Source organism: Armigeres subalbatus, chromosome 2, assembly GCF_024139115.2.
Source record: "Armigeres subalbatus isolate Guangzhou_Male chromosome 2, GZ_Asu_2, whole genome shotgun sequence".
Classification (NCBI taxonomy): Eukaryota; Metazoa; Arthropoda; class Insecta; order Diptera; family Culicidae; genus Armigeres; species Armigeres subalbatus.
Window position 1 is genome coordinate 149,064,316 of NC_085140.1, and position 22,495 is coordinate 149,086,810.

General features: G+C 38.9%; 1 protein-coding gene across 3 annotated transcripts in view; it reads right to left on the reverse strand.

Annotated features, from left to right (window-relative positions):
- LOC134210994 (FH1/FH2 domain-containing protein 3) overlaps nucleotides 1–22,495 on the reverse strand; it is a 492,884-nt gene that overhangs the window by 328,098 nt on the left and 142,291 nt on the right. Inside the window, exon 1 of one of the 3 annotated variants that reach the window (XR_009978903.1) lies at nucleotides 13,256–14,025. The exons of 1 other annotated variant lie outside the window; for it this stretch is intronic. Coding sequence is in view for 1 of the 2 variants with exons in the window: in XM_062687494.1 (XP_062543478.1) it covers nucleotides 13,256–13,258 (3 nt within the window). In the remaining variant the exon portion in view is untranslated. Of the gene's footprint in view, nucleotides 1–13,255; nucleotides 14,026–22,495 lie in introns of those variants that run through there. One more of the 3 variants, XM_062687494.1, reaches the window with a different exon arrangement.

Genomic DNA, 22,495 nt, shown 5'->3' on the forward strand with positions numbered 1-22,495 from the left:
CTAATCAATAACTTTGAGTTCCTGTTAATGATGATGTGTTCCATTGCGAACCTGTGAGTGTCCTGTCCATGAATACCATTGAGTTTCCCTAACCCTAACAGCACATTTGTTCCACGTAGGTTACTGCAACTAATATGTGACCAGATTTGGTTACAATCAAGTCGCTGCAACCATTTTTGTATGGCTAGTGCTGCTCGGGAAGTGTCTGTGCTTCTTCTACTTTCTTTGTTGGCACTACATCCTCTACTGTTACATTGCCGCCTCACAGTCGCCTTTGTGATACTAAATGTTTGTTTTGCACGAAGTCATGTCAAAGCCATGCAGACGAACACCGTGTTCCCAACCCATCTAACAATTCGATATGCTTCGTTTGATAAGCCTTAAACACGATCCAATCCGTCTTCTATACAATGCTTGTCCTTTAGGCTTCTACATACTGGAGAGTAGCGCTTTTTTCGACAGATATAACGCATTAATTATTCACCTTCTGTGTCTCACGTCGATAAAAACCACGTTGTGCACACCCGGTGGATTCTGTAAAATCAGTGCCATCGAGAGTCTTAAAGCACTAATATTTTCACGTTAGTGACCCCAAGTGCCTGAGCAGGCCAATGGTTTCCTGTGACTTTTAATAAATTTGCACAGGCGTCAAAGAGTGAATGTTTGTGCCAATAATTTCTCTTGAGCGTCAATAAGCGCACCCGTGATTGCTGCTTACCGAGTTCCGATAAGTTTCCATGACTGAAGGAGAATGAGTCTAAATTGGTGCCTTCTAGTACTTTTGAATACAAGTAAGTGTCTATTAGCCCTCATATGGATCCATGAGTTCTGTAAAATGATCATGAGTGTCTATGCGGTACCTTGAGTGCTCGTGCACATCATATATTTTGATCGTTAATGAGTACCTTCCTCTTTGGCATTGATTTTCATCCATGAAAACCCGTGGCCAATCACGGCAACTCATAAGCATTAATGCTCATAAGCACTTAGATATGAAAAATACGGATCAGATTATTTACTTTGATTTTTTCTCATGTTTAACCTTGAAAAAGTATCTCATACCGTGGGGCATCGAAATCCGTACACTTAAGCACCTTAGTATATGAAAAAGTCATTAGAAAATAGGAATTGAATGTAAATAAAATGTCACTCATTGACACAGGCGCATGAAGCCTTCTACTTTTGAAGTGTTTCGCATTTACTCATTAAAAACAACGAAAAACATGATGAAATAATGAATTAAATCAACTACTCCTGACTCGAAATCCGTCCACCGTGAACGGATTTCGAATCAAAGGATCAAAATCCGTACAGCTATTTCTCAACTAAATATTTAAATTGAAACAGCCTGATTGACTAAACTACAACTGTAAATAGATCGATATGCACCTTGAGAAGCGATTCCTTCGATTTGAATTCCGGTTATCTTATGTGAAGATTTGCAATTAGCAATTGAAACACAGTTACTTTTGGTGCAATTATGCTCTACCCAAAAACAAAATGGCGGCACAAACTCCGCGTTTGGTGGGTGAAGATTTGTTTTTGATTTTTGTGGTTTTAATTCCAAAGCCTTCTTTCCAAATCTATGAGGTGGACGGGTTTCGGTGCTGTACGGATTTCGGTCCCGCACGGTACTAAAGCCCGGCGTGAACATGAAGAAAAACTGTTTTAAAAAATAACGGATTACTGCTTCTGTACTTCATCCCATAGCTCCAATATTCATCCCACGTAAAACAAAGCAATAAAAAGGAATTTTATTGATTTCCAGAATACAAGTTTATGCCTAAGCATGTTAAGCATAATAACGTAGCAGATAGATCGGGCGATCCGATTTTGTTTTGTGCGTTCGAAATTAAATTGATCAGTGCCTGTTTTATCGTGTTTGTGCTCAGTAAGCAGATAGTTCGCGTGGTTCGATTTTAGTGTTCTGTTCTTTTAAATCTAAATAAATTTACACCGTGCTTGCTTGTAAAATTCAGTCAGATTTAATTGAATATCGCGTGTTAATGTGTTTGTTGGAATTAGCAACAATTCTACACGTAGTTGAATTTTCTAAATTATTTGCTGTGCGAGCTTGTGATTCGGTTTTTAGCGTTCGGTGAATAAGTGTGCGATTGAACGTATATGATGCGAAAAATTTGCAAGATCCGGGTTACAGAACAACTAGTTTGGACGATTCGTAAGTGAGTTAAGGGATATATTTTAATAGTTTTTCAGCATTTACTATTATTAACAAACGCTCTATATTGTCGAATTCCCTATTATTCAACTTACGCACTAACACACATTTTCTTTACCTCGATAGGCATAATATACATTAGACAGAACATAAAGCCCCCATTTTTTAGTTCATGAGAGGTTCTTTGAATTGTAACTGCTAGACTGTAGACATGCTCCCGAAAATGGCAATTGCCAAAAATAATATTTCCAAAAAATATCATTTTCCGGAAATATCATTTTCCAGAATGCTCCCATATTAAACAGCCCGTATATTCATCACACCCGTCACACCAAGTTGAAAATCGATTTTATTACAATATCTTCCTTATCAAATGTTCACAATTATGAATGGGATATATCATTAAAAGTTCGGTTTGATTTTTAAATTTTGTTTAAGATATGTTTTATTCCCCCTTAAAAGGATTCCACTAGGATTCTGGAAGCTAATTAGCATAGTATTCACTCTCTTACACATTTAATTGTTATTTTATTTTTATTTGGGCTCAGCTCAAGTAAATTAAATCTTTCTTTTTAATTTTTTTTTATTGCTAGTCGAGCTGAGCTAGTTGCGTCCATTACCAGGGAGCTCAATTTTGATTTTTTTTGTGTGGGGGAGAATGGCGGGTAAAAAAAATTAAGAAAAAAAATGTCATCAACAAACCACAATAACCCTGTTGACCAACTGGTTTTCCTATATTCCTATAAATGTTTCATTTACACATCACTTCAACCTTATCATTTGGTCTTGATTACCCAATAAAGTAATTTTTTAAAAACTATACAATAGTACCATCATAATAAATTTGGAAACGATCGATTCCGTACCCTGAAATTTTGTATCATATTCCTTTTAATGAAGAACTAGCTTTTACCAGACGCGCTTTAAGGTTCCCCCAAACACACTCGATGCGACAGTCGCGACGCGATTCTATCGCTTGGCGACAGCGATTCTGCGGCCGTTAGTATGGAGGCGTAAATAGAACATTGTCTGCAGCAACCCAACGATAGAATCGCGGCGACTAGTTGTCGCCGTCGCGGCGATGAAATCGCTTAGGTCTGGGGGAACCTTTACTCTGGCGTGCAAACATTTCTTGCCTTCAATTCTCATGTCAAATTTGGTTCCATTTGCTTGATTAGTTCTAGAATATTGTAGAAATTAGTGTTTATTTTTTAAAGGAGCACTCCCATCCATAGGGGGTAGGTGTATCTAACAATCATAGGAACCTTCCCGGCCTACATACAAATTTTCACGCCGATCATTTTAGTAGTTTCCGAGTCTTAAAGGGTCAGACCGACCGACAGAAAGTAATTTTTATGTATACAGATAACAATATCTACAACCCCTTATAGTGGCAGAAAGTGCATTCATTTTCCAGCGAGTTTCATATCGATTTATCCTCAGGAGACCACACAACTGGAACGAATATTGATTGCATTCAAGGACAACAACCGTCGATTATCAGTGATGGTATGTAATGCGATTTCCATGGATAACAAAAAAACACTCGTAAGCAAATCTAGTCAAATTTAGACCTTGACAAACAAAAGCGTTTATTCAAAAACTGATAAAAAAAATTCAGGTAATCTACTAACAAATTACTTATTTGATGAATGAAGTTACCAATACCGAATGCGAAAAGCTTTTCAATGTTCTCGTCAATCCATCATTCAGCCACGTTTTAACTTGTCTTCTCAAATCTGCGATCTGGAGTGCTGATGTTGGTATTAGGCACAGATTACCGGTTCGGGGGGAAAAATCACTATTAATGGCGCCTTGATTTATTCATTCAATCCGCACGCGCCCCAATTCCTGATGGGTGACACTGACTGCTCGCACTACTTGCACACACAGGGGATGGCGCTCGCAGAATTCCAAGCAGACTGATATTGTGTCACAGGCGACGACCGACGGCGCTGGGTTCTTCTATAGGTGAAACACACCCAACCCAGCAGGTACCTCGCCTCGGTGCCAAACCGACAGCGACGACGATGATGACGATGATGAAATACCACACGGCTGCCTGCCTGCGACGGGGATGACGGACGAACAACAAACTGTAACATAGTGCGAATCGAATCGGGAAAGGCAACCGGCAAAAATGCCAATGGGATAACGGATTCGAGCATGTGGCCTATCCTAGGCGATCATAGTGGTCCCACCAAAACACGTTGCGCAAACATAGCCGCAGAGAGCGAGAACATGGCAGCGGAAATTAATCATAATGTTGAACGCATAAATCAAATCGTTGGACGCGGGTCTGGATTGGGAACGCGGAATACTTTACCCATGTATAAGAGTTTTGCAATAGGACAATGAATAAATTAAATTTATGTTTTGTTACCAAATATTCCGGCGCAATTCCATACGGAGCTTCTAGTTCTCAGAAATTGGAATATCAAATTTGTACGAATGACTCAGATCTCTATTCTTGTTATTTTCTTACTAACTTTTTTTGTGATTACAAAGTAACAAAATATTAGAGCACCACCATACCACCATCGGGTGTGACATTGGGTCTGGGGGTGAGAATGGGTCATCGCGTTCACCAGCAGCCTGGAGGTCGTAGAGCAAGATTGTTCAAAAAGATCTCTTATATTTTAGTCTTCTTCAATCTTCTTCTTCAATCTATTCTACAAGCATTGAAATTGAAACAATGACCCATTCTTACCCTTATTTGACCAATTGTCACCCCAACGACGGCACCAGAAAAAAATCAAGTCAATTCCGAAAACAAAAGTGAGGGGGTTAGAAGCAGATGGGTGTAAGTGACATTTTGGTCAAAATGAGTTGACTTCATCAAAAAATGTTTTGGTACTTGTGCTTTGCGGCAATTATTGATATAGATTGTTTATAAAAAATGTGAAAATTCACAGTAAATTAGGAATTTTTTGAACTTTCATACAATTTGTATGGAGCAAAAAAATATTGAAAAACTTTGCACCCATTTTTCTCAAAACCATTTTTTTTGTCAATTACACCCCTTTGCGTTTGATCCCCTCTAGTGGTCTTTAACTTACTCAGAAACACTTTATCTGGAATGGCAAATGCTGTGTAATATGTACCATTTGTACTTCGATTCGAGTATCTAAAAAATAGAATAATCTTCATTTCGCGGTCTTTAGCCTATTACCCAGCAACTTATATCTCTACATCCTCGTGGTACCGTCCAGGGTTCGAGCAACCTCAGGGAAGATGGGAACTATGTACGTATGCTGACAGGGAAGGGGAAGGGGGTTTGTTCCTCTCCGTAGGAGAGGACATATTTGATCGAGTGTCTGTTCCCCATTCTAGAAACGACATAGCACCGTTCAAATGCTAACCAGGGACTATAAGCAGGACTGTGCAATGCATACTGTAATGCATCGTGCCAGCATTGAGAAAGCAGCCCCTTGTAATGCAATGTAGTTCGCGCAACCCTGCTAACATAGCCTACCGAAGATTCTACAGTAGGGTGCCAATGAAAATGACATTTTCGAATTTCGAAAAACGACATCGCTCACAAGTTTCATTACCCCAAAAACCCCATGCTAAATTTGAGCCCAATCGGACATGATTTAGGGGTGCCTAAAATTCATCAAAGTTTTGAAATTTTTACCCATGAAAATTTTCCTAAGGGGGGAACAAGGGAAAGGTCAAAAATCAAATTTTTGTTTTTGATGCCAAATGACTTACAAATGCATAAAACGTCGAGATCTGATGTCATTTAAAAACATCGATTTTTTCTCTTAGAACATTTTTGAGACTTGAAGGTGATGAAGTTTTTTTTCATTGAATTTTAACACCGGACGTTACGCAAACGTTTTCGTAGCCAAAAATATCCACCTATGCAAAATTTGAGCTAAATTGCACATGATTTAGGGGTTCTTAAATTGATGCCAAAGGACTCAAAATGCATGAAACTTTGAGAAATAATTTTTTGAAAAAAATCGGATTTTTGGGATTTTGAAAAAAAAAATCTTGAGGCGAAAACAATTTTTCATCGAATTTTAAACCCGAACATTACGCAAACATTTCTTAAGCCCTAAAATATGCCTCTAAGGGATAACATCAGATCTCGACGTTTCATGCATTTTTAAGACATTTGACAAAACAAAATTTCGATTTTCGACTTTTCCTTTCTACTATATTGCCCACAATCACATATTTGTCCCATATGAATAGGAAATCCAGCAAAATCTGAATAAGGATTACAAAAAAAACTTGAGTATCACTAGTGTTCAATCTACGAAATACACCGTAACTATGCTACACAGATAAAAATATGTTGTGATTTTAAATGTATTTTCATGCACATATTTGGAGCATGTAAATAAACGTAACATTCAATCGATCTCACTATTCTTTTAAATCGAAATAAATTTAAACGGTGCTTGCTTGTAAAATTCAATCAAATTTAATTGAATATCGAATGTTAATTCGTTTGATGAGATAAGCTGCAATTTTACACGTCGTTGAATTTTCAAAATTATTTGCTGTGTATGCTATGCTACATATGAATAGGAAATCCAGCAAAGATGGGACTGATATGCGTTCGTAGGCAGTATAACAGCGGCGAACGTGGAGCTTCATGGTGATCGGGAAGCAGATGAGACGAGATATTCGGTGGAAGCCGATAAGCGACCGCATTTACGTATGGAGAATGAATGGCTAATTCTTCTATTCCCCAACGCACGATAAGCCGGGTGGTGTGAAGGATGCTTTGATAAGGCCTGCGGAGAATGCCCAACACGCGATTTAAAGATTGTTATCGGATATGCAAGCTCGTAGATCGGGAAAGGGGCCCTCCTTAGCCGTGCGGTAAGATGCGCGGCTACAAAGCAAGACCATGCTGAGGGTGGCTGGGTTCGATTCCCGGTGCCGGTCTAGGCAATTTTCGGATTGGAAATTGTCTCGACTTCCCTGGGCATAAAAGTATCATCGTGTTAGCCTCATGATATACGAATGCAAAAATGGTAACTTGGCTTAGAAACCTCGCAGTTAATAACTGTGGAAGTGCTTAATGAACACTAAGCTGTGAGGCGGCTCTGTCTCAGTGTGGGATGTAATGCCAATAACAAGAAGAAGATCGGGAAAGAACGCTTCTTTTGCCCTGACATTGGTACGAGAAGCCTTCTTTCTGCTACCAACGATAATGGTCTACGACTTGTGATCTTTGCTACCATCAGCAGTTCCTTTTTCGCATGTAAGAGTATCCACAAACACACCTGGCAACACCCAAGTGGCGACACTTGCTCACATATCACATTCTGGTCGAAGGCTCGCATTTCTTGGACGTTATAGATGTGAGGTCTGTTGCCCCAACATTGACTCGGATCACTGCCTTGTAGTTGCAAAAACTCGGTAGCGGCTATCCAGCGTCCCGAATTCATGAATTAACAGATCGTGGCGTTACAATATTCAACGTTTGGCAGTTGAAAAGGTTCCTGAACAGTTCCGCCAGAAGCATATCGAGCGAATCGGAGTTGCCAGCGGCTTTGGCGATGTCAACAGACTGTGGGAGAATATCCACGAAATTGTGACTTCAACAGCGCAGGCAGTGTTAGGCACTGCACAGTTATGCAGACGAAATGGTTGGTTTGACCAATGTCAGCCTTGTACAATGACCGAGAGGGGAATTCGCTGACAGACAAGACTGTGGTGATGGTGACAGCCATGTGGAAAGAGCACTTCGAAGATTTGTTGAACGGTGAAAACGAAAGTGTATTAAGGAGCTGAATGGACATAGTCGGCACGTTCAAGCTGTGGAACCACAAACGCTCTTTTGGGTGAATAAGGCTCTAAAGGCTTTCTATGGGTTACAGAACCAGATTGGGCTCAAAAAACACTTTGTTCTAAAAGTGATGGGCTGGCTTCACATGGTGGATTCGGACCTGGGGATATTGAACGATCGAAAAAAAAAATGAAGGAGCATCGCCCAAGACCAACGATTGTGGAGCTCTACAACACGCCTGGCATCTATGTATCGACTACTGCTACGCTACGGGTATCCAGGCAGGTATACAAATATGAGGGAACGACCGGCCGGAATTGTCGTTTTGCAGAACAAATCATATTGCCAAAACTGTCGTTTGGTTAAAGATAAATCGTTTGATAAAAGGCATTTACGGTTGTAAGACCCGTTGCTTAAAACGACATTTTCGGCCAAATGACCCTTTCTGCCTAACAACCGTTTCGGCCAAACAGTATTTTCGACCAAATGATCTATTCAGCCAATCGAATTTTTCAGTCGAATTACCAGCCGAACGACATTTACGGCCGTAAGTCCCGTTCGGCCAAACATTCAATTCAGCCATACAGAATTCGGCTAACGCTTTCAACTTTCAGCTCACGTGTTGGTTTTGATGAATAGTATTCAGACGAAAAACTTCCGACCGAACGTCCCTAGCAGCACACATGTCCTTCATAGGTCACTGCAACTTATATGTGACCGGATTCAGTCACAATCAAGGTGCTGCAACCGTTTATGTCTGACTTGTGCTGCCCGGGGTCTTTTCCTCGTCAGGCTTACAGCGAGGCTAATGGAATTTGGGATAGTGCGATAGAGCGGGCAGAGTGCAATTTTTATGACGGTATAAATCTCAAGACCTTCCTCCTGCCAAGCTTCCGTATGAAGGGGAAGGGAAAAACATCAGTATGAAGATTGATATTTTCTTCACTGGCAAAAAGAAGGTGCTTGGAAGCGATAGAAATATCAGATTCTATATTGCTACTCTCCCTTCCCCTTCATACGGAAGCTTGTCATAAAGAAAGTCGTGAGATTCATATCGCTACAAAAATTGCCCTCCGTTCACTTTTAAATCCATTCTTATACAAAATCACCAATAAAAGGGAACAAAGCGTTTTACAATAGCTTCTTGGTGGAGCTGCCTATCCGATTCTGTTTTTTCGCACTTTTATTATTGAGTAATTCTCGCTGAGACCGGGCCACTATTTGCACGAGGATTTTAAAAATGCCTAAATTTAAATTCATTCGAAAGCTTTCGGCGAGTATATTAAGGATCCGAGTTAAATTGTCAATTCCGAATGTCGCAATTGCATCGCGAGTGATGCGCAAGATGGCGCACGGCTATGGCACTCGCGATGCAGTTGCGACATCCGGAAATGGGAGAAAATGCGATTGTCATGGGAGCTCAATTCGGCTTTCAACTGGATCTACAATAGTTATACACGAAATCATTTTAATGGACCGCTCGATTTTTGTCAATTCTTGACTCACCAAAACTGTCATAACTCCAACATTTCTCAACCGATCATAGAGATCAGTATATCGTTGAAAAGAGGAAGAGCGTATCCTCAATTTTCAATACTAAAAATAGAGGCAGCCATATTGAATTTGGCCGCCATCTAGGATTTCTTTTTGGAAACTATGTTTCCGTCCGGTTGGCAACCACCGATTTTGGATATTAAAACATCGATGGAAAGCTTAGCTTATATTGTGCATTGTGTCCAAAAACCTCAGGTGTATGTTTTTTTCTATCAAAAGTTATGCACGATTTACCAAATTATTTTTTGAAGGCCCATTTGATCAACGAACATTATTTTTATGGTTAATATTATACTACGACGTCGGTTCCTTAATTTCATACACTATTCAAAGCCAAATATGTTTCGAAAATTAAAAGCATATCTACAACAGTATTTTATTTGAAGGGCTCAAAAATTTGGAGCATAACGGAGCCGTATTCAAGTTATTGTATTAAATAATTCAAAAAACTTGGTATTGGTGAATCGTACATAACTTTTGATAGAAAAAAACACACACCTAAGAATTTTGGACGCAATGCACAACATAAGCTAAGCTTTCCATCGATATATTAATATTCAAAATCGGTGGTTGCGAACCTAGCGGAAAAATAGTTTTAAGAAAGAAATAAAAAATGGCGGCCAAATTCAATATGACTTTCTCTATTTTTCTTATTGCAAATTGAGGATACACTCTTCTTCTTTTCAACAATATGCTGATCTCTTAGATCAGTTGATAAATGTTAGAGTTATGACGGTTTCGGTGAGTCAAGAATTGACAAAAATCGAGCGGTCCATAAACGTGATTTCGTGTATAACTATCGACGGGTCTATCTTTCTAAAGAATTTAACTCGGATACTTTCCAAAAGCTTTCGAATGAACATAAATTTAGGAATTTTTAAAAACCTCGTGCAAATAGTGGCCCGGTCTCAGCGAGAATTACTCATTATTACTAGCTCGTAGTTGCCAGTTTGATTCGGAGATTAGGAAAATAAAATAGAAAAATGATAAAACCAATTCAAGCATAATTTTTCATAACGACGTATGTAACAGTTATGAGGATTCGAGAAATCCTTTGCAGAAAGTTGGCAAAACTTTTTCAAAAACTGTTTAAAAACTAAAACTTTTTTCAATATATTTTTCCGCTGGCATGCATCAATACATGGCATGCATCAATACATAAGCGTGCTTCACGTCATAGCTCAGTTAATTCAAATTCCCAGTGAAAAACGATAAAATTATACATACACCGGTATGCTGTACATACGTCGCTGTACATTGGTCGGTTTTCCATAGTGCACGATTGACGCAACTGCAGTTTGGTTTTGTTTTGCTTTTTTGGTACATAGGTCGCTCTTAGTTCCCATATGTTAAAGCGACGTATGTAACAGTGAGACTTCAAAAATAGAAAATTCTACATACGTCGATTCGTAAAAAGATTGTATTAAAGAATTTTAAGATCTAAAATCAGTAAAATCGATGCGTATTATATAAAGTCGCGTGTGATTGTCATGTTGTATTCAAAATCTCGTTTTGTTTACTTTTGTTACATACGTCCTTATGAAAAAATATGCTTGAATTGGTCAACAGGATAATTGTATTTTGCTATCGATACTTCATCATTTGATTTGACAGACAGACTTCAATTTGGAAACATTGACAGACTTTTTAAGAACGAATCAAACTCAACATCGCCTTCTTCCGGGCAAACGCCTACTTTTACAGAAGGAGCCACATCCACAACTAGTTTATTCCTGGAAACGCCTATTCTTAAAGAAGGAGTCAATCCTACCATCAGCGCCTTATTCCGGGCAATGGTAATGGAATTTGACTTATGCCAATGGCACACTCCCTTCCAAGGTGTGCCATTTTCTAAGAAACGTCATATTCGAGGAAACGTCATTTTCATTGAAAAGTCATTTTTGGGAAATGTTATATTTGGGAAAATATTATTGTCGAGGATTTGCTATTTTTGAGGAATTCGGGAAATTATAAATTGAAATAAATATATTATAATAAAGAATGAGGAATTCATCATGGCTAACGTCCATTATGCCTAACATACATTATGTCTAACGTCTAATAATGCTTAACATACCTGAGTAGCATACATGTTGCAAGTTAGTTGTCGCAACTTATATTCAACCGAATTCAGTGACATTTAAGTAGCTGCAACCAAATCTGCTCAAAATGCGCTGCTAGGGAACGCATGCATAACCTCGCACTCCGCATTACCCACACACCTTCACCTTTCACAATGATCGTCTCACCCCATCTTTAATCGTTTGCTAAGGTAAGAGAATATGTGCCCAAAATTTGTGAAAATCGGCTAGGGGGCTCAGAAGTTTTACTTAATTTATATAATGGATTCCTTTGAGTAGAGAATACATGTTCCAAATTTGGTTGAAATCGACCCATGCATTAAAAAGCTATAAAAACTGTTCGTTTCATAAATATGCCCTCCCTCCCAATCTTCTGTGGCACCGTCTAATATCGTCTTCCTTAGACAGAGGATATTTGATCCAAATTTGGAGTTGAGTTACACTGAGTTGATTGATAACTAATCAATATTCCTCCCCCCCTTTCCCACTCCTTTTTCAAAGATCGTCTCTTATCGTCATCTCCTTAAGATAAAGAATGTGTGTTCCAAATTTTGTTGAAATCGGTCAAAAGGTTCTGGAATCTGGAATCAACAAACGGAAAAGATCCTCCTTTTGGCCTAAACATAATAACTTTCTGGATACATTTCTTTTTCCTCTATTTTTTTTCACTCGTCAGATTTCGAAGGAGGTTCCAGAAGGCTGTCTTTAATTTTGATTGGATTATTATTAGCCATGAATGAATTTCTAATATTTTGAAAGGAAATGAAATAAATATTTCTAATAAAAACTCTTGAAAAAATTCTTGATAATCCTAAAATAAACAAAACAAACAAATATAAATTAGCAAAAATAAGACTGGCAATTCTTGTGTGATGCGTGGTCGTATGAATACCAACTTTGTTTTATATATGTAGAAGATAACGCCCATGATGCCAGTAGAGTAAAGCCAAACTGCTTTCAAGGAGAAAAAGCAAGGTTTAATTACATTCCAAATTCTTTAAAAAAAAAATCAAGAATTCAACCTTTCCAGTTCAAGGTGAACTGCATACTGATATTCATTAAAACTCACGTTTGAATAAATTACAATCTCCATAGAATCGTTCACCCGACGTAACCTCCACTACAATCAGACCCTGTGCAATCAAAAGCACTCACTGCAAAATACTCCAATATCGGAGTGTATCTATCCATTCTATTCTACGTCGATTGCCTCACGTTGAACGCCAATAGGCTTGCGCACCTTCCCTACATACCAATTTCGATTCTCTAATCGCTGCTTCCTTCCACGCACTCACATGCTCCATGCCAACAAACATACTGCTCGCTTGCCAAAGTTCTTTCGGCTTTTGTGTATAATTAAACTTTAAAACCTCTTTTTCCCTTCTCAGCGTAAGCTCAAATTATGTACGCTTCCATCATCGTCGAGAAGCCCCATTGAAACAGAAGTACTGCTTCATCCTGAAGCGATTCCACTCTTACCGAACCCTTTGCGCAAGAGCTCTCAGAAAGTCAGGAACCTCACACTGCGAATCTGGATTCAGGAATGGACAGGTGTTAACTAATGAAAACAGCATCAATCTCTATTCCTGCGCATCGAAAAACCAATCTGCATAACACCAATGTTGTACTAACTGACAACTTTATTTAATCACGACAATTATTCGACAACTTAATAAAGAAATAAATTACCATTGATCACCATAAATTAGTACACACTCGAATACGACTTTTTTGGTTCTTCGATCGGACAACTCAACAAAGAGACACTCAATGACAATTTACGATTGTTGTCACTGCAGTAAATTTCCCAAATGCTCCTACCGAAAACTTCTTTTCGAGAACACTTCAAGAATTAGTCGTATAATCGTAAAACACTACCCGTTGCACTTGAGCTTGCTGGTTTTCAAGCTTGATCTTCTTAAATAAATGTTACACTTTGTATCTGTATCGTAAACTGAACCAATCTTTCGATTCGGGAACAATTAGCACTGTGTCGAATATTTGCACAATTCACCCCAACTTCAGCCCAGTAGTCTCAATGCAAATTAGAAATCTTGTCCGAGCGAAGCCCTACGCAGATAACTTTATTCAGAACAGAACGAATACATCAATATTATACCCCACGAAAAACCACTGCACTGATCCCCAACGAAGCGGCCCAGACTTAAGAAATTTGCACATCCAAAATCGCCCGGAACGAATCGCGCACTGCCCGCTACCGCTGCAGCAGACTAAAGTTTTCGCAGCCACGAACGCTCAACAACTGACTTAGTTCTCGCGTAAGTCGTAAGGTGAACTTGCCTTCTCGCCGCCGTGTTCGCCTCAGAAAACCGACCGAGCGATCAACCACCGCCGCCGCTGCCGGTGCGGCGGGCAGCGAACATCATCACCACCCCGCAGGAGACCGCAGTACGGCACGGCACGGCCGGCGCGGTGGAGTGAATTTCTGGTTGGCGGCGCGGACGCGGATAACGCACAGTGGCGCGTCTATGGACAGGGGACGGGGTAAACTTTTCAAAATGCCAGGATAAACGTATAACGGACGGTAACAGCGTTCAAAATTTCTGGAACATCTGCTTGGATTGCATCAGAGCCATGGATGACATAAATTTACGTATAAAGATGATCGTAATTTGCTAAACTCAGTTCTGTACAAATATCGAAAACATAATCATATAAACTCCTTCAGCACTTTGGTATATGACATTTCGGGGTTCCATTACTTCTATGCAATTTTCGTTTTGCATACGACTTAGTATACTAACTATGAATAACAACGTGATAATTTTAAGTTTTTTTCAAGTGCCGGTCACTCTGCGGTGCCGATGGTCGAATGTATGAGCGTATGAATCCCCCAGATTCAAAACACACTGCTGGAACTAGTTTTTCCTTCTTGTTGATTTTCGTGCACTTCTCTCTTTCTTGTCCATTACTCTTTCAACAGCATATTATTTTCCTTTATGCTTTGTGCATGTACCTACAACACAATCGAGTACCCCTGCACCTCAGGATGCCGACAGTGAGCAGCGAGGTGTTCGCGGAATCCACCACTGACTGCTGGCTGACCGGCTCGGCGTTCGTTGGTTGCCTCTCCGGTAAACGCGACCTGTTCATCGACTCGAGCTCGACAGACACGCGTGTAAGCTCTGCTGTAGTGGTTGTTTGTTTTCGTTCAAGTGCTGCAGCGCTGTTCCCGATGTTATTGCCGTTCGTGGTTGTTGCGGGCTCTTCCGTGGTGCATTTCGTGCGCTCAGGAGGTATCCCTCATCGGACACCTCGTCAAGTTACCGACCTGGCCGCACGGTGCATTAACGTGGGGTGGTTATTTTTGTTTAATTTAATATTCTTACTTCAGATATGAATCAGTTTTTGGAGTCAATATTCCTTTGATTAGCAACAATATTATAAGAATGTTTCAATCGAACTGAACATTTAGGTACATTTTGTAAATTAAATCAAATATAAATTTCAAAATAATATTAGCAAAAAGTACTAGAGGGATATCAAACACGTACTTCAATGCATTCGGATTTTGTATTTTATTTATTTTTATATTTTGTACTTCGATCAAATTCGAAACCCTTAAGCCACCTTTATAATTCACAGAAATGGAACAGATTAGTGCAACTTTACCAGTTTTGGCCATGTTCCTAATTGGACCAGTTTCTCGCATAACTCCAAAAATAAAACAAGTTTCGAATAGTTTATAAAATCTAACAGGAGATAAATCCCTTACCCTTCTTCGCTGTTGAACTGATCGATATTTTTTTTAGAAAATATAAATTTTTCAAAGTTGGCCAAATTAGGCCAAAACCGGTACAATTCCCCAATTCACATTTTTGAGATCCTAGTCAACACATACAGGCTCAATAGTGGGTATTAAGTTCGGACAATTGGCCCACCATAACGAGAAATGTTTAGGTATGAACTTTTTTTATGGATAAAATTCTTCTATTTGAGGTGAGTTGATTTTTATTACCACTAGAAAACTTTTAAACGGGTGCTATTTATTAGGGAAGACTAGGGAGACTTAATCCCTTTTTCTGATTTCCGATGTATCACAGCGTTCCCATATTGAGGCAATAACTTCAAATCCAAATGTCCTAAGACTATGATGGAATGTTGACATTTTCCTCAGTACAGATCATTAAGCATATTCATGGCTTTGTGCTGTGAAAAAACGAAAGCATTTGGTCATTGTTATGAAAAGTTCTTTAAATTTTGCGTGGCCATTAAAAAAAATCTCTAGGAAGGTCAAAACATACAAACCGCTCTGCAGAATAAATAAGATTGTCAATACAAAAAATAACTCACCACATAAAGTTCATCAAGTCTCCCCACCTCATCATCAAGGGTGATCAAGTCTCCCCGGGGATCAAGTCTCCCCACCTTCCCCTATACCTTCTTACAGATTATCCCTTTTGCTCTCCAGTCCGATAAACGGGAAGACCACCATAGCGACCAAAGAATATAGCAATTTTGTATATGCCCAATTCTTATACAAATTTTGGTAGATGGTAGATTGAATTGTAATCAAATCTGACTAGATGGATGTTGTCACATGAGATGGTCCGTTACGCTGGATATAGGTAATGGATACTCTGCAGTAGTGCGTAACGATGTAAATCCGGCGTGTCACCAGGATCGGATCAATACTAAAGCTGACAATATGACGTCCCTAACCCTAAATCCCAAGGTGTCAAGCAACCCGTGCCGAGGCACAAATGGCCTGGGGATGAAACAATTAGTCAGGTCACTAGCGAAGCCTGTGGAGGATTCGCAGACGTAAGGGCTGCCTTGGCAGCAAGTGGCAATTGACGCACAAGATTTGCGCGCGTAGGGGAGATGGGGGTTATTACAAGCAAAGCCCCCACGGAGAAAGTGACCGAATGTATGAGCGAGCACAATAGTAAGGCACGCATGTGTGGTCAGTGGCCTGACTGCTTAGGCAGTATAGTGGCCTGTCTATGACAGAATGAGTGTAGTCTCGCTAGACCAAGCAGGGGTGTCGGGGGCTGATACCTCTGCAGTACAGCAGAGATAGAGGACATGACAACGAGTGTTGGGAAGTTGATACTCTGCCTAGTAAGGACTGTATCGAAAATAAGTTATCCACTTTCAAAGTGTTACTACTCAGAAGCTCATGAAGGTATTGGTTTGTTTTACCCTGCATTCGATATATTCATAAATCGAAATCAAATCGAAATTTGTTTGTTTGTTGAAAATTTGTTGTTTGCGATATTGATATTGAAATTCGAGTTTTGGACACATGACTCCGTAAGAAGGGCATCGAGATGGATAATTTGACTAAGCGTTTCGCTATCCACCCCCAAAGGTAAAAATTCATGGTCAACAGGCTTGGGGAATACTGCACGTTTGCTAACCTGTCGGAAAATGGAGAAAATCCAAATCAAGTGACCGGAATTTGGATCAGAAAAAAGTCATGTTAAAAAACTAGTCAATTTTATGACGATTTGTGACCAGGATGGAAAATGCTTGAATAAATGTTGGAATAATGCAATATTTATTCATTACTAGTCGACCCGGCAGACGTTGTCCTGCGTAGTAGGCGAAAATGCTCATGTGAAATTTCCATATGAATCCTAATTTTAGTTTTTTACTATTTGCACAACCTTAAGTGTAATTTTCGCATGAGAAAATCTTATATATAAAAATGAAATGGTCTGTGTTCGTATCCGCATAACACGAAAACGGCCGGACGGATTTTCTTCATTCCTTCGGCGAATATCTTCGTTATCGTTTCCGACAGGTTTATATGATATTTTCTTATGCGAAAATCACGAGTAAGGGTGAAGAAATTATGAAAAACTAAAATTAAGATATTTCGCATGGGCAGTTCACAACGCGCATTTTCGCCTACTATGCAGGACAACGTCTGCCGGGTCGACTAGTATCATATAAACCCGTCGGAAACGATAACTATCATACCTGCTGAAGGAATGAAGAAAATCCATCCAGCCGTTTTCGAGTTATGCGGATACGAACACAGACCATTTCATTTTTATATATATATATAGATTATATTTTTTCATAAAACTTAACAAACAGAATTAACATACATTGCTGGACAATTTTTTATAAATTTTTAAAATTTATCTGATTTTATTCGAATAAAATAAAGTGGATAACTTATTTTCGATACCTTAGCTGGGAAGGAGCGATATATCAGAACTCTACCCTAGGGTGCCTGTGGCTTGGTAGACAAATAGTTCCACGATGTTGCAGGATAGGATGGTTACCGGACTAATCGAGGGGTACCTAGGGATACAGGGAGTACCTCCTGCAAGGTGCCCGACAAAGTCTTACTATTATACATGGCACCCATGGAAGCAAGGACATACACCGAACACCTGCAGGTGGGTGAGCGAGCATGTATGACGGTGTGTTTCCGGTGTATAACCTTGCTTCAGAAGGGTAGCGATTAACAATGCCCTTAATGAGCATGAATAGTCTCGCTAGACCTGGCAGGAGCGGCACGGCCCGGCTAGAGTAAAGTAACATATTCGTAACAGGCTGTGTTATTTAGTTACATGCCTTTTTATAACATACTAGTCGACCCGGCAGACGTTGTCCTGCATAGTAGGCGAAAATGCGCGATGTGAACTGCCCATGCAAAGTTTCCATACGATTCTTAATTTTAGTTTTTCACGATTTACTCCATCTTACCCGTAATTTTCGCATAAGGAAATATCATATAAACCCGTCGGAAACGATAACGAATGTTTCTGCTGAAGAAATGAAAAAAATCCATCCAGCCGTTTTCGAGTTATGCGGATACGAACACAGACCATTTCATTTTTATATATAAGATAGATTATGGTTTTTAATCTTTCGTTTGTTTGGGAGGTTCATTTGGCGTAAGTAAAGCGCTACGGAGCCGAAATCATGTTTCAAGTGCAGTTTTTATTTTGATTTTTATAAATAATGTTAGTTTTTGAGAACCGAAAATCTCGCGGATTAGTCGAGTTTAGGGCATAGAATATTATAAAGGGAAAGGAAAAGAATTTAAGGTGCTTGAATAATTACGATGCTAATGGTTACATGTTTTAGGTTTAGATGCTTAACGATGTTTCATCTGTAACGGAACAAAAACATATTTTCTTAGGAGACAACAAGACGAACATATTCTGTTATAAATCGTGTCCTATTAGCAGTTAAAATAACAGAAAACTATAACAAACCAAACTAATGAAACAAAACCTGTTATGAATTTGATAAAACATTTATTTGAAACGAATGGTAATTAGTAATTCATATCAACCGATGATATTAATATCTGACATTGTTATAAGTTTCATATAATTTTGTTTTGTCGTCCTGGTCAGAGCAGCTGATACTTCTGCGGCACCTTACAATTATAATTATGGGACATGAAAGTCTCGCTATGCCTGGCAGAAGTATGGGAAAAAATAAATAGGAGTAGTAAAAGGGTCTGCCTCATAGTAGAGAAGAAGTGGCATATAGGGACACCACCTCTAGGTCTGGCTTGGCAGACAAAAGGTGCAACCATTTTGCAAGACTAGGTGACCATCACACTGAATGAATGCTGTTGTCCTGGAAGCACCGGTGGGTGAGTGTTGGGGCACATGTGATGGCAGTATGTCTTTGTGAACAGGTGGTGCAAATAGATGCGTAAACGTCTTGTAAGAGCTCAATGCTCAATAGTCATCCCTCAAAGTAATTCTTAAGGTCACTCCTGACGGAATCCAATTTCCAAAGTGCTCGCGTTTTCGGGGGCACACCACTCGATTCAGAGGCGGCGCACAAATGTCATTTTTGTTGATTTAGCTTTGCTGCGTCGCAGCATGCGTGAAATAATAAAAATGACAGTTGTGCGTTGCTTCCGTATCGAGTGGTGTGCCCCCGAAAACGCGAGCACTTTCAAACTTGGATTCCGTCAGGAGTGACCTTATTGCGAGTCGGCGGAAATGACTGGAAAAGAAGTTGGACTGGAGGAGGAGTGAGTCGGGAGTGGTGATCCCATCCCCGCATTACCTGGATTCGTCTCCGCCAAGTGTCTGGTTGCAGATTTCCTTTACCTTCATTTAAAAAAGCATGGGATGCTCCTCGCATTAGGCGCTCCGTATTTAGACCACCCTGCCGGCCATCGCATTCAGAGATAAAATTCCATATCCAGTCACGATAGTTTCCATCCAGGTTTTTTTTTAATTTATCTTTCACCTTGCACGCTATGTTTAAAGCAACTATTATGCAAAGTGAATGCACCTCGGATGTTAAGCCGTGAGACCATAGTTTTTGACCTCTAGTACAAGGATCTGTGTCGATTAAAATATTTCATCGGTGAAATTTTGAGTTTTTTACTATTTAAGGGGATTTTTTTAATCTAGAAACCTTTGCTGATTTTTGTAAATTTTTTGAAACAAGTTATACAAAATCCAACCACTACTTTTTTTCCTGATGCTTTATGAAACATTTTCATATAAAAACATTTTTCATGGGATGAAAATAGTAGAAGTTATATTAAAATTACTGCCAGTTTTAAATGTTCTTAAGGTTAACTATGAACAGATCTGGAGCCTTCCTTAGCCGTGCGGTAAGATGCACTGCTACACTGCAAGACCATGCTAAAAGTGGCTGCGTTCGATTCCCGGTCTTATCTAGGATATATTCTCGCCTTCCCTGGGCATAAAGTATCATCGTAGCCTAATGATATACGAATGCGAAAATGGTAACTTGGACTAGAAACCTCGCAGTTAATAACTGTGGAAGTGCTTAATGAACACTAAGCTCCGAGGCGGCATATGTCAGAGTGGTTGATATAATGCCAATAAGAAGAAGTATTATTAAATTTAAGAACATAATATCACTCTTTAACATTTCAAATCAACAAAAAAATAAAACTACGAACTAGTTCAAAGTAGTATTTATGTTCTGTATTTTAAACTTGATTTAGCCTCAATGAACGTGTCTGCATTATGTGACCACTTGTATATGGTCAAAAGACTATTATTCTTCCATTTACTTCCACTATTAACTTTTTTATGTATCAACAAGCAGATACGTATTTCGTTTCCTACTTGGGAACTTCTTCAGTGTTTGTTATAACGTAAGAAGTTTCCAAGTAGGAAACGAAATACGTATCTGCTTGTTGATACATAAAAAAGTTAATAGTGGAAGTAAATGGAAGAATAATAGTCTTTTAACCTTGTAGCATTTCCCCTAAGACGCTCTAAAAATAATTAATCACTTGTATATGCTACCATCGTGGATAACAGTTTACTTGCATTCTGTTCTTGGTTATCTGGCATTTTTTAGTTCTGCTAGATAGTATAAACATTTTTGTGAATGGCTTCCGTTGTTTTCTCCGTATACTTTGTAAGGCCTCTCTCACCGTAAGGCCGAGCTCACAAAATTCAAGAACATGGAATTTTAAAATATGAAATTTTTTGGTGATTGGCCCGGCTGCTATCCAGCTGTCACAAAAAGCTTTCATGGCGTCTGAACAGAAGTCCAAAAATCTTACACTAAAACAGAAATCAAATACCTGTGGTAGACTCTCCAATACCTTATAATAACCATTGCATTATTTTCCTTTGAAACACTAACTAAAAGACTTCGTTAGTAACATCCAGTGAAACCACGTTGAGCGTGTTGGTTTTAGGTACCCTCCGATGTCCAGACTTTAGATTTGTCTTGATGGCTTTTTTGTTCCAGGCCACAGGGCCAAACATTTGGTAGACCAATAATCCCACCAGCTAATGTAGCGCTAGAGGAGGGGTTTTGTCTAAAATTGTGTCATAGTCTCCTCCTTCCAGAAGATGTTATGAACACAATTGAAATATAATCGAGCATCTTTCTTGACCTGTCCAGTGTTAAATTCTGTTTCTATGATAACAAATGGACGATGCAGGGTTGCTGGTTTTTGAATAGACACGTATGAGATATGCAGTTACACAAGATTCGCTATCGAAAAATGAAATTTGTATGTTTCGTGTCAATAGTATTTTTAGTATAACTTCTGCTACTTTCATCACATGAAAATTGTTTTTATATCAAAATTTTCCTTGAAGCGTCAGGAAAAAATGTGGTGCTTGGTTTTTATATAACTTGCTTCAAAAAAGTTTTAAAAATCGAAATAGATTTTTGGATTTAAATATCCCCTTAAATGGTAGAAAAGTCAAATTTTCATCGATGGAATATTTCAATCGACACAGATCCTAAAACTAGAGGTCAAAAACTATGATCTAACGACTTAACATACGAGGTGCATTTACTTTGCATAATAGTTGCCTTTAAACACAGCGTGCCTTGTTTTGGTTAAATTAATCAAGCACAGGCAGATTTTCTCGATCAACTTACGTCTTTCCTTACACTCCTGTAACCCTTCTGGATGTCCGATAATCTTAATTCTCTTTGAAAAATATTTTACTACGCGATTATAACGCATGATTTTTTTTTTTTGAATAATTTTATTTGCTAATTATCTAATACATGCATTCATCTCTTAGACTATGTGTTCCGTGTTTTCTTAACACTATCATCCTTATTTGCTATGTTATATTTTTAGTTATTATTAATACATTTCAATTGCCTCTGGCAGTTAGAATTTTTCCTCTAGTTGAATTGAACCATGTAGGAATTACAATGTTTTCAACTTAAACTAATCTTAACCTATGTTAAGAAGTTTCAACTAATTGTTGGTGAAACTGGCAACACTGAAAGAGGGAAGTAAAGAATATGTTGGGAAGAAAGGTCCGCTAGAATTCAATACTAGAAAGTAAGATTTAAGACGTGAATTTATAAGGTGAATAATTGTGAGAATAATAAATTAATTAATTTATAGCTTTGAAGCTGATCAAAACGAGATCTGCTGTCAAATGGTATTTGAAGGTGACTATTCCCAACAAACTTCAAAGTTTCTAATTATCAAGTGCGCGCTATGGACCA